The sequence below is a fragment of the Monodelphis domestica genome, chromosome 4 (assembly GCF_027887165.1).
Source record: "Monodelphis domestica isolate mMonDom1 chromosome 4, mMonDom1.pri, whole genome shotgun sequence".
Lineage (NCBI taxonomy): Eukaryota > Metazoa > Chordata > Mammalia > Didelphimorphia > Didelphidae > Monodelphis > Monodelphis domestica.
This window is the reverse complement of record NC_077230.1, coordinates 348,047,616-348,064,234: the sequence shown is the minus strand read 5'-3', so window position 1 is coordinate 348,064,234 and position 16,619 is coordinate 348,047,616. Positions and strand designations below refer to the sequence as shown.

The window sequence follows — 16,619 nt, the reverse complement described above, 5'->3', positions numbered from 1 at the left end:
AACCACGCTGCCAAATCGAGCCCGCCCGATGTGTACTACTTGCCGTTTTTGGAGGCGTAGATGCTCTGAACACTGAACATGGAAGTCTGCTCTCGGACTGGACTCGGCACCCTCTGAGCCCCAGTCCTGAACGTGGTGGTCCCCGCCAAATGCCCCACACGGGGCTGAATCAGCAAGGCACCCCAGCGGAGAGGCAGGGCACCGTGGTCGCCATCCGTGCAGAGGACATTAAGGAAGAGGCATCAGCACCCACTTTGCTACCTAGGCAGACAGGTGGCATTGGGATACGGCGCTGGACCTGGGTTCAAATCGGATCCCAGACACATTATAAGTCTCAACCGCCTGCCTCAGTTTCCCCAGCTGTAAAACGAGGGTTCTAATAACACCTACCCCACAGGGTTATTGTGAGAACCAAATGAAATCGCTGTAAAGTGCCTGGCCCCCCGAGGGGACCACAGAAACGCTCATTTCCTTCCCTTCCCCCCATCCCCTCCCTTTCCATCAGACTTGCAGCTGAACCTTTCACTGCATATATATAGAAGCATGCAGTAAATGCTTCAAGACAGAACAAGTTAAGAAGCTCTGGACTAGAGGAATTACTCCTCCCATTTTACAGCTGAAAAAAGGAGGCTCAGAGAATGGTCACCCACATAGCGAGGGTGCTCTTCTCTGCCCTCCAATTACCATTCATTCTAGGCTGGAGGGATGGTAGGTTGGGAGGGACAGAAAGGTCCACCCTCTGTCAGCAGCGATCCCCTCCCTGTTGGGTGAGCGCACAGAGCTAGGACAAGGCTGGTGCGGCTGCTCTTCTCTTCCCCTTCCTCTCATTTGCCCTTGAGATTCAGACCAGAGCTATTATTGTGCCCATTTTACAGAAGAGGAAATGGAGACTCAAACACTTCACAGGCCAAAACAGGAGCCAAGAACTTCCAATCAGCCGTTCTTTGAGGTCAGAGAGGGGGTAATGATGGCTTTTTGGTCAGTTTTCATGGCGAGTGCTAGATGTCCGGTGATGTCCGAATTTCTGGCAGCAAGCTACTTCCCTGCCTTTGGGGAGTGCCAGGTCAGGGCAGAGCAGAGCTGGTCTGGGTGGTCAGCGAGGCAGCTTCTCTAAAGGATTCTCCTGGGGAAGACATCCTGACACCCCGCTTTCCCTGTTCCCCCAAGGAGCTGGAGATGGATCCTGGACCTACTTAGCAGGATCCTTTTTCCTTTTCCATGACATGGCAATGGGAGAGGAGGTTCAGGAAGAGGATCTGGGACTTCCTTGGGTTTTTGACATGTTAGGTAAACCGAGTGGTCACCACCACCCACTGCTTGAGACTTACGAATGTGATAATTGGTTGAGAGAGCAAAATATTTCCGAGAGGCTTGTGGAATGAGCCAGAGATTTCTCTAATTTTTATATTTTTCCACTGCATTTAAGATTCGGGGTCAGCCGGGGCACCAGCCACGTATAATCTTTTTTCTTTTAAGACCCATCTTAGAATCCATACTAAGTATTAATTCCAAGGCAGAAGAGCAGTAAGGACGAGGCAATGGGGGTTAAGTGACTTGTCTAGGATCACACAGCAAGGAAGTATCTGAGGCCAAACTTGAACCCAGGACCTCCCATCTCTGGGCCTGGCTCTCCGTCTATCAAGCTACCTAGCTGCCAGGAGGGAATACAACTTTCGTTGAAGCCTTCCCAAAGAAGGCAAAGGCCCCGGTGTATCATCTCAGTTATCTCGTAGTCTGTGGGAAGCCACCAGATCGCCAGCCGCTGTAAGCACCTCCTTTAAGCCAGCTAATATTCATAAAGTGCCAAGTGGGGCTGCACGAATGCTTATTCTCTTCCTTCTTCGGTTCTCTGCGGATGAGCATCTCCTATTGGAGGCTCTGGCCTCGGTCCCCTGGCGATGGTGTGTGCGCTGCTGACTTCAGGTAACAACTCTAGGTCCAGGCTGTGCGCGGTCCTAGCCTTTGGGAGGACAAGCGTGAGCCTCAGAGGAATGGGACCCAGTAGGCACCACATGTGGCCCAGAGAACGGCTCTTCTGAGGGGAGCCCTGCTGAGCTGCCTCCGCAGTGGGAAGCTCCTTCTTCCCACTTACCATGGGCCACCCTAACGGTGGGTGGCTCTTTTTGGCTCTCCCCTGAAGGAGGAGTCTCCAAATGGATTTCTCTGCGCAGAGTCTCTCCCCCTTTCTGGTCTTTTCCCAACACGACTCCCAAACACACATCCCTAAAGCTCAGGTCTGGCCGTGTCTCCCCAAGCTCCGGTGACGTACCTTTGGGATCCATGGTGAACTCTTCCGTCCTTGAATGTCTTTCAAAGCCTGGCTCCAGCCCCACTTTCCAGGCCCTGCTCTCCCTTCAACAGTCGAGTCCAGTCAAACGGGTCTCCTCGCTCTCTTCCTCCTGATACCTTCGCCCGGGTCGTCACTGCCCTTCCTCTGACTCCGCTCAGCATCTCCACTGGCCTTTCTTTCCTGAAGGTTCCTTCAGTTACTGGCCTCCCAGTGTATTCACGGATTGCCCATGGATATGTAAGTTTCCCCATCTCGTGGCTTAGCTCCTGGCACTATTAGGCAGATCTGGTGCTGGAGGCCAAGTGGGCTCTGTCCAAGGGGGGTTTCCAAGAACGCTGATCCTCCTGTTCTTCCCCACCTCTCCCCGCTCCTTTTCCTTCTTCAGACCTCAAAGGGTGGGTATAGCCCGAGGCGCTGTCCTAGGTGCTCATTTCTGCCTCTTCTAGCTCTTGAATCTCAGGGGCAACCCATAACTCAGGTCCCCAATTCTGGTCTCCTCGTTGCCGTTCATTCTTCATGCCCTGCATGTCTCTCTGCCAGGAGTGAATTTCCCTTAGTGCCCCCTCCCCACCAACCCAATTTAAAGTGATCTCTCCAAATTTCTCATAGAGCCCTCCTCTGACCTCCTCCACCTTGTATGAAGCTGACCATTTCTACCTGATCCTCTTCTCCCATGCTGTAGTTTTCTAGAGGGCAAAAGCTGTGCTGGATTTATAGGAATCATAATTGCGCAGTGCTTTAAAACAAAACTACAGAGAACTCAGTATGGAAGATCTCTTTTGATCTTTTGACTCCTTTGCACCCAGCTCCGTATCCTAAGGAAGACCCCAACGCTGGGATGGGAGACGCTGCTTCCCAGAGCCTTTTCCTGCCCCTGTCTGGGATCCTAAGATGAGTGTGAAGAGTGGAGCTCGCAGAAGGAAGTATAAGAGGGATGGTCTGGGGTTGGAAGAGACCAGCCAAGCCTTCGAGGGATGCCCTCCTCCTCCTCACTGTCTGGCTGCTGGGCTCAGACCAGTGTTCACAGACTGAGGAAGCGGGGGAGGCGGGGGCAGAGGAAGGCTCCCTCACGACGGTCACCAGGCACAGTAGAGAACAGGAAGATGCAATTGATGGAATTGTTTTGTCAAAGCTAAGAAACTTGGAGCCTTAATTCCACTTATTTTTTTATTATTCAACTTTTTATACATAATAAATACAAACTTTTTACAGCCAGTACAGAGGAAGCCCTTGCACAGGTGTTCTCAGTGTACTGACACTGTACACTGTGATACATGGATTACGTGCCCTGTACGAACAAGTCATAGTTAAAAAGGAGGCATTTTTACAACTTTTGTTTTAAATAAAATTAGCAGCTCTTACAGAAAATATTTAAAATATAACTAAAGAGATTTCCAATAACACTCAATTTGGAGAATCTTGATTTGCGGGCACAGACAGACAGACAGACTGGGCGAAGGAAGAGCAGAAGAGCAGAATGATACTTACTTGACTTGGGCATTGTGATGCATTTAACATTTCTGAAAATGTTTAAATCTTAAAAAAAACACCTTTCTTTCTTTTTTAAACTTAAGAATAAGTTTGATAAACACATAAAAAGACCTCAAACAGATCAACAGGTTAAGAGGCGCAAGAGAACAAAGAGTACAGGAGAGATTCATCCACGGTCCTTGGGTCTGAGGAAATGAAGTGGTCCAGTAGACGTTTCCTTGGGAGGAGATGGGACTTTGGGTGGAGGGGCCTGGAAGCACGCTCCGCTTCAGAGCTCTTTTTCTGAGGTCAGACTCTTGGAAGCAATGTGTGCAAAGTTCAGATAATGCCATCTAAATGGAATATTGATTTCTTTAAAAATGAAACAGTCAAAGCAAAGCAACCTCCCCGATCAGCCTTTTAAGCTAAGCCATCAATTCTCTATCTTCCAGTTTAGGGGGAAAAACTTCCTACCCAATCGTGCAGACAAAATTCATTTTCCTTAAATACTTGGGAGCTGCTTCTCCCCCAAAGCTCGGGGTCTCGTCAGTCTTGCCAGTGAAGCCAGTTTCTCCCTGTGGTGGGGAGTTGGGGTGAGCCTCTTCACCACATCATTAGTTTGGATTGGTGCCCAGCCCTGCAGCGTCTCCTCTCACCTTGGGTTTCAAGGCCCTCGTAAAACTTGGCTGGACACGGATGAACCCTGAGGAGGCAGATGGCTCGTGCTGCTGCCCCAAGGCCATGCTGGAGCCAGTTTCCCTGGACTCACTGCTGTGAACCAGTTGCTGGGCTTCCATCGGCTGGGCTGCTGAGCCGACCGGAAAATAACACTTAGTCCCCTGAACTCCGACCTCTCCCAGGTTACCCAATGCCCAGGCTGACTAGAGGCTGGGGTGCAGCTTCCAGGAGGTCCGTCAGGGCGGGGGCTCTCCTCCCGGTGTGAGGAGCTGCCCTGGAACGCCCTGCCCCGCTCCCCAGCTGGGGGCTTCGGGGGCAGGCTTTGACCAGGAGACAAGTGGCAGGAAAGGGAACACCAAGGGTGCGGAGGCCCTCCGGGGAAGGCGGCAGGGACTGTGAGAAGGAGCCGGCTCTCCCACCCCCAGCCCTGTGCTTCGGCCCCTCCTCTGAGGCCGGGGAACCCGCTTCATCTTCACCACTCGTCCCGAGGTCACGGTGCTCGGGGGTCTGGGCAAGTTCATCGACACATTCCTATGGCCACAGTAATATACTGTACTAACACACGGGACGGGATGGGGCTGGGAGGAGGCCACACAAGTGGCCAAGAGCTGGCCCCAAGCTGCAGGTGTGCCTGCCTGGCCAGGGCCATCTGCCACTCTGGGCTTGTGCTCTAGGAGGAAAGATGACTTGTAGAAAACAACAAGCAAAGGCACAGAATCTTCACGACAAGGGCAGGCCGCTGCCACACAGAACGCCCTCCCTCGTGCTTGCTCCTTAACAGAGTCATCTTCATGCAAAGGTGCCTTAAAAAATGAGCTCGGCCAGACTGGACTGGGTGGGCCGTGACGGCGGGGCAGGTGGCATCACACGAGAGTGATCTCCACATCCTCCATCTTCTCTGCGGGCCGGCGGTGGCTCTGAGTGGGAGGGGGTGGTGCAGCCCGGACCTGGGGAAAAGAACCACAGAGAGCTCCATGGGCATGCTGGTCTACCTTCTCAATCCCAGAACACAATAGCTCCAAAGGGAATAAGAAAGACTGGTTGTTCAAGTGCTGCTGTGAATAGGACCAACCAACCAACCAACCATCCATTCATTCACTGTCCCTCTGTCCACTCATCTGTCTTGCCTTCCATCTGTCTATCCTTCCTTCCTTCCTTCCTTCCTTCCTTCCTTCCTTCCTTCCTTCCTTCCTTCCTTCCTTCCTTCCTTCCTTCCTTCCTTCCTTCCTTCTTCTATCCATCCATCCATCCATCCTCTTAACTACATACACTCAGCCCTTGAGAAAACACATAGGCAACAGAGTGTGATGCAAAGAGTGAGGTTCCCCAGGGCCACAGGATCCTAGCTTTTGAGCAGGAAGAGCTCCCAGAGACTTCCAGTCCAAATGTCGCACTTTACAGATGAGGAAACAGGCAGTGTCCAGAGTGGGACTGAATGGGGGTTCTCAGAGCTTCCTTTTTTCCACCGTTATGCAACACTTTCCTGCCTGCAGGGTTCTGAGCCTCGGCTTCCTCCCCTGCAAACGAGGAGGCTAGACAAGCTGGCCATAACTCTAGAAGGGCCTCCAGGCTGAGAAAGGCAGCGTGACATAACCATGTAGTGACTGAGGAACCTGGACCCGGGAGAAATTTTGATTTCAAGCTTGCTTTTGACTCATCCATAGGCCAGTCTTTGAGTCTCCACTTCCTCCTCTAAAATGGGTATAATAAAAGCTCTGGTAGGGCTTAGGGTTGGTGCGAGGGCTGGCTGAGACCCCAGTTTTGATATAAAAGCTGACCTCTATTTCTAAGGGATCATGAGAGGCTCGGACGGTGGAAGTTCAATGATGATGGAGCTTAGACTTGGAATACATTCCTCATGACAGCTCTGTGAGAGGCAGAACCAATGCTGTTACTCCCATTTTATAGAGGGGGACACCGGCCCGGAGGGGTGAGGTGACTCGGAGGATGCCAGAGCTGTCCTGAGAGAGCAGTCGGGCCCACTGCCCCGTTGCTCATCCTTACTCTGTGGTGACATATGTTGCAGAAAGGGCCAGGGCCGAGTGAAAGAGTGTACTGTGAGAAAAGGGGGAAGGGGAGAATGGGGCCACACTGTGAGGGTCTCAAATGCTGGCTTGAGAATCTGGCTTTTCTCCAGTGGGCTGTGGGGGAGGGGGAAGCATAGCAGGTCCCTGCTCACTGGGGAGAAAGAATTGAGACTCAGGCATGTGACTCTGGTACAGGTAAGGAGTTGCTATGGTAACCAAGGTAGACTTGAGTTTGCTGGGGGTGGCCTGGGGATGTGGGATGCAGAGGAGGAAGTAGTTTCTAGGCATTACAAGGTAAAGAGTGATTAGGATTTGGTAAATGATTAGATAAAAGAGAAGGTGGAGTCAAGGGTGACTGGAAAACCAGAGCAGTTACTATTAGAAGAGAAGCAGAGAAATAAGAAAGTCTTTGTGATAAGTTTTCCTGATAAAGGTCTTATTTCTAAGTTATATAGGAAACATTCAAACTTATAAGAATAAAGGCCATTCTTCCAAATGATAAACAGGCAGTTTTTAGAGGGTTATCAATAGCCATATGATAAAATGATGCAAATCACTAATAATTACAGAAATGCACATTAAAAGGACTCCGAGTAATCTGGCTAATATGGCAGAAAAATAAAATGATAAATATTGAAGGGGATGTGGGAAAATAGGTACATTAAGGGCCTGCTGGTGAAGCTGTGAATGAGTTAAATCATTCTAAAAAATAATGAACAATTATGTTCAAAAAGCAATTATTAAATTGTGCATGCCTTTTGGCCCCACAATCCACTACTACAGCTGTACCCCAGAGATCCAAGAAAAGGGAAAAGGACCCGTTTTAACAAAAATATTCATAACAGCAATTTTTTTGTGGTGGCAAAGAATTGGAAACTGAAGGGATATCCATCAATTGGAGAATGGCTGAATAAGTTGTGTTACAGGAATATGGAATACTGTTGTGTTATAAGAAAAAAATGAAGAAGATGGTATCAAAAAAACCTGGGAAGACTTGAATGAACCGATACAAAGTGAAGTGAGCAGAACCAGGAGAGCAACTTATACAATAACAACAAAAATATTCATTCAAAGACTTAGGAAGTTTGATCAACATAATTAATGAGCACATTCTAGAGAGCTCATGATGACACATGCTACCCAGCTGCAGATAGAGGGTGATGGATGGATTTGGAGGACAGATCCAGGCTTATTTTAGGGGATTATTTTTTGAACAGGACCAATGCAGGATTAGTTTTTTTATACATCCTTATAATGAATTTTGTTTTTCTTGTGTTTTTAAGTGGGGACAGGGAGAGAATTTAGGCTTGAATATATCATTGAATTAAAAATAAGAATGCCTGGGAAAATAATAATACTGTTTGCAGAAATGGGGATGCTATAAGCAGACATTTTTTGAGGAGATCTTACATATACTGAACACAAGGTACCAGCAGGATCCCCAAGTCCGGATGTGGACATGTCTTGTGACTTTCCAACTCTGACATTCTCACATGTGGCCCAGTCAGAGTCGTGGGTTTGGCCTTGAAAGGGTGGTCTGGGGTCTGTGGGGAATTGGGGCTCCTGGGGAAAAGTGGCAGTTGAGGCTCATGAAGTAAATATGATTGTTAAGCAAAATGGTGAGAAAAGCCGAGGGCTGGGGACGTCCTGTGGCCTCAATTGAAGGGGAGAAAGAAAGCGATCCGAAGAGGATAAAGGAGTGCGACAGATTCAGACACTAAATTAGTACTGAGTTGTCTCTGACTCCCAGTCTAGGGCCCTTTCTACCACATTTCATGGCTCTGAGTGAGGCCAACCTCAGACTTTCAGCAAAGCCTTTAGAGAAGGGGACTAAGAGCCCTATCTTCCTCTCAGGGACGGGCAGCTGCTCTGCTTCTACAGAACCAAAACAGTCTCGGCAGTAAAACCCTGCCTGGGAGGCATCCGCTATGCTCATTCTCACTTTCTAGGTAAGGAACGTGAAGCCTAGACGCTTTAGGAGAAAGAGCCCTCGCCTGAGCCGCAGAAGCTGCTTGTGAACACCGGCTGATACACTTTACCTTAGGGACCTCACTTGTCCTACCAGTAAAAAGGAGTCAAATGCGATATGCCCTCCCAACGCTCTTTCATCTCTAGAGCCTGTGATCCTGTTTAGCTAGTGTCAGTCAGGATTATGTCCATTTTACAGATGAGGAACTTGAGATCCAATAAAATACTTCACTTAGTCAAGAAACGCAGCTTCAAAGTACTGGAGTCAGGACTTCCTGAGCCCCGTTTTTTGACTTTAAGCCCAGCACGAACAGTTTCTAAGCTGATGGAGCCAAATCCCAGCCCCCCCCCCCCCCCCGGGGCCCAGAGACTCACGGGTCGCAGTTTGCCATAGGAGGCCTCTGGCGTGTGCCTCGGGGGCTGAGAGAACCCTGGAGAATCCGAGCTGAAGCTGTTTTCTGTGGGAGAGAACCCGAGAGTCACTGGCTGTAGCTCCCCGGCGGGGTGCTCGGGCCCGAAGGGGAAGAGAAGAGGCAGAGGAAGTGCCCCCCGGCCTTACCGTTCATGGATGGAGACCTGGGGAAGTACCTCGAGCTCCTCTTGTCGGGGCTGGGGGACGGGCTGCTGGGGGGCTGATCGTACAGCGGCAGTGGAGGCAGTGAATTGTGCGGCTTGGGAGAGGGAGAGATCTGGGGTGAAAGCAAAAAGGCGTTAAAGGCTCCGCAGCGTGGGGTGGGAAGGCACGCAAGCGCTCAATGGCTTTGCCAGCACTAATCCATCTTCTGGAGAACGTGGCACAGCCAGTGATTTGGAATTAGAAGCCTGGGTTCAAATCTTGACACTACCCGTATGATACTGCCAATCTACTGTTTCTTCGACTGTAAACCATTCAGTTAGGTGATTTAAGCCTCCTTCCAGCTTTGAATGCCACGATCGACTTAGTTTGATATCATAAACTTTTCTTTGGGGGTGGTGGGGGGGAATGAGCCTACAATTTCACTGGTATAGGGAACTCCCTGTGGGAAAATTCCCTCTCCCAACAGAGAGCTGCCCAGAGCATGGAAGGGCCAGGTGACCTACCCAGGGTCACATGACCAGGATGAGGTGGAGGCCTTAAAATGAAGTCCTCCTGCCTGCACTTTGGGCTGCCCAGTGTGCTGGAACGACAGCGCCTTCTAATCCTTGGGATGGGACAGTTGTGGGAAGGTTCATCCTGAGCCGGGGATCATGATCCTTCCTCACACTGGCCACCTGACTTCAACCCCCCCTCCCCTCCCCCCGGTAGTCACTCAAAACCATTTGCTAAAGCTATCAGATGCAGAGTAGTCCCGGCCCCCCAACAGGCGCTGCTCGTGTAGCCATCAGATGAGTCCCTGCCTTTTCCTGGCATCAGTTTCCCTATCTGAAAAAAGGGAAGGCTAGCATGGGGCCCCCTTCCTGCTAAGGGCTCAGTGAGGCCCGGGCAGCGGGGGCTGTGCAGACTCAGCAGCCAGCACGCGGACTTCTGAGCGGGGTAACTAAACACGCACAGACATTTTGCAGAGCGGGAATCATGGAAATAATACAGCGACCATGAAACCGGGGGCCTGTGTTCCCCCCGTGGTTATGCACCGGGCTCTCGGGGCAGCATCCCAGCAGTCATGGGAGACACTCAGGGGGAGGCTGTGAACCCCACGGAGCGCGAGGAGGCCCGAGAGGCCGGGAGGGCTCCTCGACGGCGGCGTTAATGATGGCCTCTGCTCTCACAGCGCCCCTGTATGCGGCACAGTGCCAAGACTGTTACCTCCGCCACTTTACACTGAGAAAACAACAATGTTCCTGGGAGGGAGCTCAGGGAGGGACAGGCTGGTGCCGGCATCACCGGAGGGGATCCCCGCGTCACCGAGACCGCAGATCCAGCGGAGCGTTGATGGACGAGGAAACGGGCTTGCAAAGGCAAAGGGTCTGGCCTAGGATCCCACGGCGAGGACAAGCCTAGCATTTCAACCCCGCTTCTTGTCTTCCAGGTACATGGGGAGGGCTAGCTGCCCGTCGTCCCCAGAGCCCGGGGCACCCACGGAAGGCCACTGAGCTCGTCTGATGGTGGCGGCCCGTTACACCAAGGCTGAAGCGACTTTGTGGCAAACACAAGGATACACGTGCATGCCCTGCGATGCATTTCCCTTAACAGCACAAGAGACCTTGGATGTGGGGGCCGCAGGAGGGAGGGAAGAGGAACTTCGGCGCCCTTCTGCCTCTTCTCCCCCGCGGACCGTAGTGGTGGCCTGTGGGGTAGCGGAGCTCAGAGGAGCTGCGTGGGGAGATCCTGAGATGGACTTCCCCGCTCGAGGGGGCATCCCTGTGGATGAGGGGGGCACTCATGGGTTCCCTGCAGAAGCTCGTCTGTGAGGGGAGCTCCTATTCCCGAATGAATCCCATGCGGAGGTGGGTGTGGAAGGAGATCTCTGGCTGCCGATCACAGAAGAGGGAGTTCCTGGCACTGGTGGCCTCTGGTTGCCTCCCTGCCAGTTGGAGGTCCTCAGAAGAGGCCTGGAAAGCACGGGGCCTTGGAGAAAGACGGCCATGACCCCGGGGTCTAGGCAGCCCAAGTCCTAACCTGTGCGGGAAGGCTCTTCAGGGGTCTGTGCTGGGGTAGAGCAGCGTCTCCAGAGAAGGTTCATCCTGCAAAGGGTTCTTGGGGTTTTAGGGAGAGACCTAGTGTTTGTCTCTACTTATGGGCTTCTGAATGCGGGGAAAATAAAGGCTGCTTCAGCCCCAATGTATTTATTACCCCGAGCTGTGAGCTGTACCCACGCTTTGTTTCTGAGATTTCTCTGGAGTGAACTCTGGGGGGCAGAAGAGCCAAACCAAGCCAGTTCCCTCCCTCTACCTCTAATCCTCTTTGTGCATAATTAGCAAAGCAAACACTGGAACCTTCTTCTCTAGCAGAGATGTGAACTCTCAGGCAGTCTCAGACCAACGAGTGACCCTCGGGGGGCCTGGCTGGGAGTCAGGGGAAACTCCAGGACACTCTGCTTCCTTGGTATGTCGCAGGCAGGCCCTGCTCTTCGCAGGCTTACAGTCTACATTGTGCGGTAGAGAGCTCAGCACTCAGATGCTATGCCTGTGTTCTCAGGAGTGTGGCAGATTCCTCCAATGACGCAGTCCAGAATGTCTTCCTGCCTGGCCATCCTGTGGGACTCTTCTCTAGGTCCTCCCCCAAGTCAGGATAACAGGGGGACATTCTGGCAGTATGCACTACGGACTGGGGGAAGCTTGGGAAAACGCAGAGGTGGGAGAGCTCAGGTAAAAAGATTGGCTGGAACAATGAGCTGTGAAGAGGAGTAATGCTGGAAAGTAGAATGGAGCCATATTGTGGTGGGCCTTCACTAAATGCCTGCCTTTGATTTTAAAGGAGTTGAGGAGCTCATGAAGGTTTTGGGGCAGAAGATCAACAGGGTCTGAGACCTACGTCTCAGGAAACGATTTTGCCGGCTGTGTGGATGACAGATAGGTGAGGGGATGAGAAAGGAGGACTTCAAATAAGGTAGCACACATGTGAGCAGAGAAGAGAGTGACAAGAAATACTAGAGAGGAAAAACTGACAAGACTTCACAACTAATTGGATATGGGGCAAAGATGAGTGAAAGGGAAGGATCAAAGAAACTACAGGGTGACAGAGGATGGGGTGAGCCCTCACGAGAAACAGGAAAACCAAGAAGGGTAGACTTAGGGAAGGAGAGAGCATTCCATTTGGCATAAATTAAGACATGTCTAGGAGGCAGTTAATGACATGGCACTGGAGTTCAGAAGAGTCATTAGGGGTGCAGAGGTGGCTAGATAGGTAGATTTGGGAGTCATCTGTGTAGAGATGATAATTATATCCATGGGAAGAGATGAAATCCCAACAGAGATTGCAGAAAGAGAAGAAAAGAGGGTCTAGACTAGCTAGAACTCTAGGGGACACCTTGGAAGTTGAAATGGCAGGATTCAGTATCCATCACTGATCAGGGCTATTGCAACAGCCTCTTAAGATACAAGGTTCACAATGTCACACTCTTGCTTGAAAACTGAATTTTTCTCACAAAATGTGATTGTCTATTGCCTCTAAGATATTGGTGAGGCTGTTTTCCATGTTCAGAATACTCTTATCCTTGCCTCCACTAGTCCAAACTGACCTATGTGAACACGGTCAATTTAAATACCTGAATCTCAGTTTCTTTACTTGTAAATGCTAAAGAAACAAACTTTAATGCCTAAAACAAATAGGTTACCTTATTGCTGCTGCAGACCCCTTTGTTTTTATTTGCAGGGCCCCTCAGATGCTGCGTCTCTCCCTTTATAATGTCTTCCCTACTTACTCTACCTCCACGTGGCCTCATCTTCACATTTTCTAAGAATCCTTTGCTGGGACACAGAATCATAGAATTCCAGAGTAGTCTTCGTCTGCCCATACCTAAAAGACTGCCTTGTCAACAGGCTGGACTGCCTGAAGACCTCCTACTACCTTCAGAGGGACGGTTCATGGCAAACAGCAAGAGCTCTAATTGTCAGGAAGCTTTTCTGGACATGAGGCCCATATCTTCATCTTCAAACTTCCATCCCTTCCTTTTAGTTCTGCCCTCTGAGCTAAGTGCTTTTCCCCAGACTCGTTCTACTCTGGACTCTCCTGACTTGTGCACGTGATGGATCACTTCCTATTAGACTGTCAACTCCAAGAAGGTATGGATTCTGGAGCACAGGGCCTGGCTTACTAAGTACTTAATAAACATGCTTTTAATCCAATAGAAACCCTATAGGCTTTTTTGGGGGAGGCATAGCAATGGAGAACATGGGCTGGACAGGACACAGGAGTCGGAGCCACAGGGGACCTACAAGATCATTTACTACCACCCAGTGTTGGTGACATTTCTGCGGTCTCTCACGGGGTGACGAAGCAGGCCTAAAGAGCAGCCATAATAGGATATGGGCAATGAGGAATAAGGTCTCTAATGGGATGCCCCCAAAGTCTTTCTCGGCCTGGAGTTGTTCAACAAGTTCATCAATGACTTGAAAGAAGGATGGATAGAAGGAAATCTGCAAATGGCAGAAATCTGGGAGGGATAATTAAAACACTCAATGAGAGTTAGTATTAAATTAGATCTTGATAGGCTAGAACAATGGAAAAAATCAATTAAGATATAACAGACTAAGGAAGAATGGCAAGTCCAAAACATAGAGTCAAAGTATTAACTCCACAGGTACAAGATGAGGGAAGTAAGTGGCAGCAGTTCATTTTTACAAGATCCAAAGATTCTAGTGGGTCAATGTAAGTCGCCAATGCAATAGTCAACCCCAAAAGATAATGTGATCCTGGGCTGCTTTAAGAGAGAAAGGGGAGGGGGGGTTGGGGCAGCTGGGTAGCTCAATGAATTGAGAGCCAGGCCTAGAGATGGGAGGTCCTGGGTTCAAATCTGGCCTCAGACACTTCCTAGCTATGTGACCCTGGGCAAGTCACTCAACCCCCACTGCCTGGCTCTTACCACTCTTCTGTTGGACACTAAGAAAGAAGGTAAGGGTTTAAAAAAAAAAGCAGCAATGGGCAGAGGAAGAGAGGAACATTTAAGTTAGCTGTTAAGAAAAGCTTCCCAACAATTAGAACTACACAAAAGTAGAGCGTGAGAGTGGAGGTTGGTGCGAGGTGCTAGGAGTCTGGCGGCAAAGCCTGCAGGGCCACATAGTATAACTGGGAAATATTTAACAAGATAAAATAAAAATATGCTACAACACAGCCACGGTTTTCTAAGTCAGTAGGTGGCTGCGGGGATCCACTTTGCCTTGAGTTGGACACCTCTGCCTGCAGGTCCCTCAGGGTCTCCCAGCAAGCCAGCAGGGAGGGCTGGAATTTGACTCAGATCCTCTCGTTCCAAGTCCATCGCTCTTTCCTCTAGGCCACTATCTGAGGCAAGTCAAAGTGTGGCGATGACAACTTTTCCTGTTTTTTGCCAAAATGAATTGTAGAAAGGCACAGCACACGCCTTCTGCACAGAACCGCCCAGCTCCCTCATCTGGTCCGAGGCAGGCGATGCACAGAGCTGAAGCAGCTCCGCCCGAGAGGTTTCCAGCATCTTTGCTTTGGCACCTTCCTCAGGCACCCTCCCTGGGGTTTACCCATCCCTGAAGCTGGGGTGGGGAGAAGATCTTTCCTCTGCAGTCTGTCCTGATGAGGCGTGTAGGGACTAGCATGGATCGCTCTAGGAGGGGGCTAGAGAACAGGGACTTGATGCGGGCATTCCACAGAGGCTTAGCAAACATTTCCAAAGAGGACCTCCTGGGGGCAGAGTTTGCCTCATCTTTAATCTGAGCACGAAGGCCATGACCTTGCCCACTGGATCAACGGATCTGTCAACAGACATTCATTAAGTGCACACTTTGTGCCCGGCGCTGTGCTAAGAGCAGGGGATACAGAAACGGGCAAAAGACAGTTCCTGGCCTCCGGGAGCTCCCTGTCTGATGGGGGAGACGACAGCAAACAAATATGTACAAGCAAGTCACGGGGGGGTAAACAGGAAAACTCAGCAGAAGGAAGACAGTATGCTGATGAGAGGTTGGAGGAGCTTCCAGCAAAAGAAGGGATTTTAGCTGGAACCGAAAGAAGCCAGGGACACCGGCAGACAGAGGGGAGGAGGGAGAATTCTCAGGCAGAGCTAATAAATGTGTGCTGAGTTGGACTGAACTGAAGAATACTTTTTCAATGAGCATTTAGTAAGGATCAGATAAGGGAGCACCTCAGACTTGTTTTAAATAGCGGGAAGGGCACAAGGCTCCATCCGAGGTCCTGGCAATAAGGATCCTCTTAGGGGACTGGGGGACGGCACTGGCACAATACCACAATGCGGGCGGATAAGCTGCCCCCCCTTACCTGGATCTCTCTCACCCACTGAGTATCGCCATTTTCTGAGGCTGAAAGCTCTTCCACTAGCACCGACGGGAAAACGCCAACGTGTCCATTGAATTCTCCTTCCCAGAAACCATCATCGTCCTGGTTCTCCTTGTTCAAGATGCGGATGATCGCTCCCTCAGGAAAGGACAGTTCATCGTCGGTCTGGCCTTCATAGTCATAAAGTGCTTTGACAAAACAGACTGTGGAGCAAAGGGCAGAAAACAGTGGGTGAGACTCCCGTTACGGGCCGAGTCTCCTGAAGGACAGGAAACATTTCTGGATTCCCCGAAACATCTCGGGCCAGGGAGGACCAGCGCAAACTCTTCCCTCTTGCTCTGAACCTGAACCCCGCCTTTCTAACTTTATGACTTATCAGGGAACAGGTTTGCTTGCATTTGGGGCTCACCGTAGACTGTTTCATGAAGGTAGGGGGACTTTGCTTCCTACTCCCTAGCCATCCCAGGGCTCTGCACACAATAAGTTTAGAACCCCTATTTGTTGAATAAATGAACAAACAATCCAAGTCCTGCCCTTTGTGGCCAGGAAGAATAAATCATATTCTTCCTTTGAATAGGCAACTGGGGTTATGCGACTTGCCCAGGGTCACATAGCTATGAAGTGTCAGAGGTCACATTTGAATCCAGGACCTCCAGACTGGGTGCTCTAGCCTCCTCAATCCATTTCTTTCAACCAAGATATTTAGCAATTACAACACGAATTCAATCAATGCAAAGTACATGCACATGTAATAAACATTGACTTGCCCAAGTGACTGCCCCTGGGGCAGATGCCTCAATTGATAAGCGCCTCGGCCTGGAGTCCAAGGACCTGGGCAGCCCCAGGCCCTTCCTAGCAATGTGACCCTGGACAAGCCTTTTAAGCCCCTTTATCTAGGCATGGCCCTCTTCGGCTTTGTATCAGCCCTAGGACAGAAGGTGAGGGGCCTTAAATACAGGACCAGCTCCGCCCCTCAAAGCTTGCCACTTTGTCCTGCAGGGGATTCAGCTGGGCCACTAACCCATTGTAGCTGAGGTACAAAGGAGCAGGCTGGGTCCGGGCAGTCATGTCTGACACGCCACTGTGGACCCCCGCAGCCTCTCCCGAGTTTCTCTAATGAAGGTTTTAGGCATGGTGAATGTCCCAGCAGGGCCTGTCTCTTTCTCCCCAGTTTCCTGAGGGTGCCTGCCGGTATGGCCAAGCCGCCGCCTCCTCCAGAGCACCTTCTTGATCCTGGCGGCTGGGCGGGCTGGGGCAGCCTCCCGGCTTAGCTCCCCTCCCTGGCACT

At 50.7% G+C, this 16,619-nt stretch overlaps 1 protein-coding gene across 3 annotated transcripts in view; it reads right to left on the bottom strand.

Moving 5' to 3' along the window:
- Window positions 1-3,443: 3,443 nt before the first annotated feature.
- Window positions 3,444-16,619, bottom strand: part of FCHSD2 (FCH and double SH3 domains 2) — a 347,367-nt gene continuing 334,191 nt past the window's right edge. For 2 of the 3 annotated variants that reach the window (XM_056795012.1, XM_056795013.1), the window contains 4 exons: window positions 15,314-15,534; window positions 8,993-9,122; window positions 8,809-8,891; window positions 3,444-5,385 (listed from right to left, as the gene is read on the bottom strand). In XM_056795012.1, coding sequence (XP_056650990.1) covers window positions 5,302-5,385; window positions 8,809-8,891; window positions 8,993-9,122; window positions 15,314-15,534 — 518 coding nt within the window. In that variant the 3' untranslated portion in view covers window positions 3,444-5,301. Of the gene's footprint in view, window positions 5,386-8,808; window positions 8,892-8,992; window positions 9,123-13,537; window positions 14,794-15,313; window positions 15,535-16,619 lie in introns of those variants that run through there. The other variant, XM_056795014.1, reaches the window with a different exon arrangement.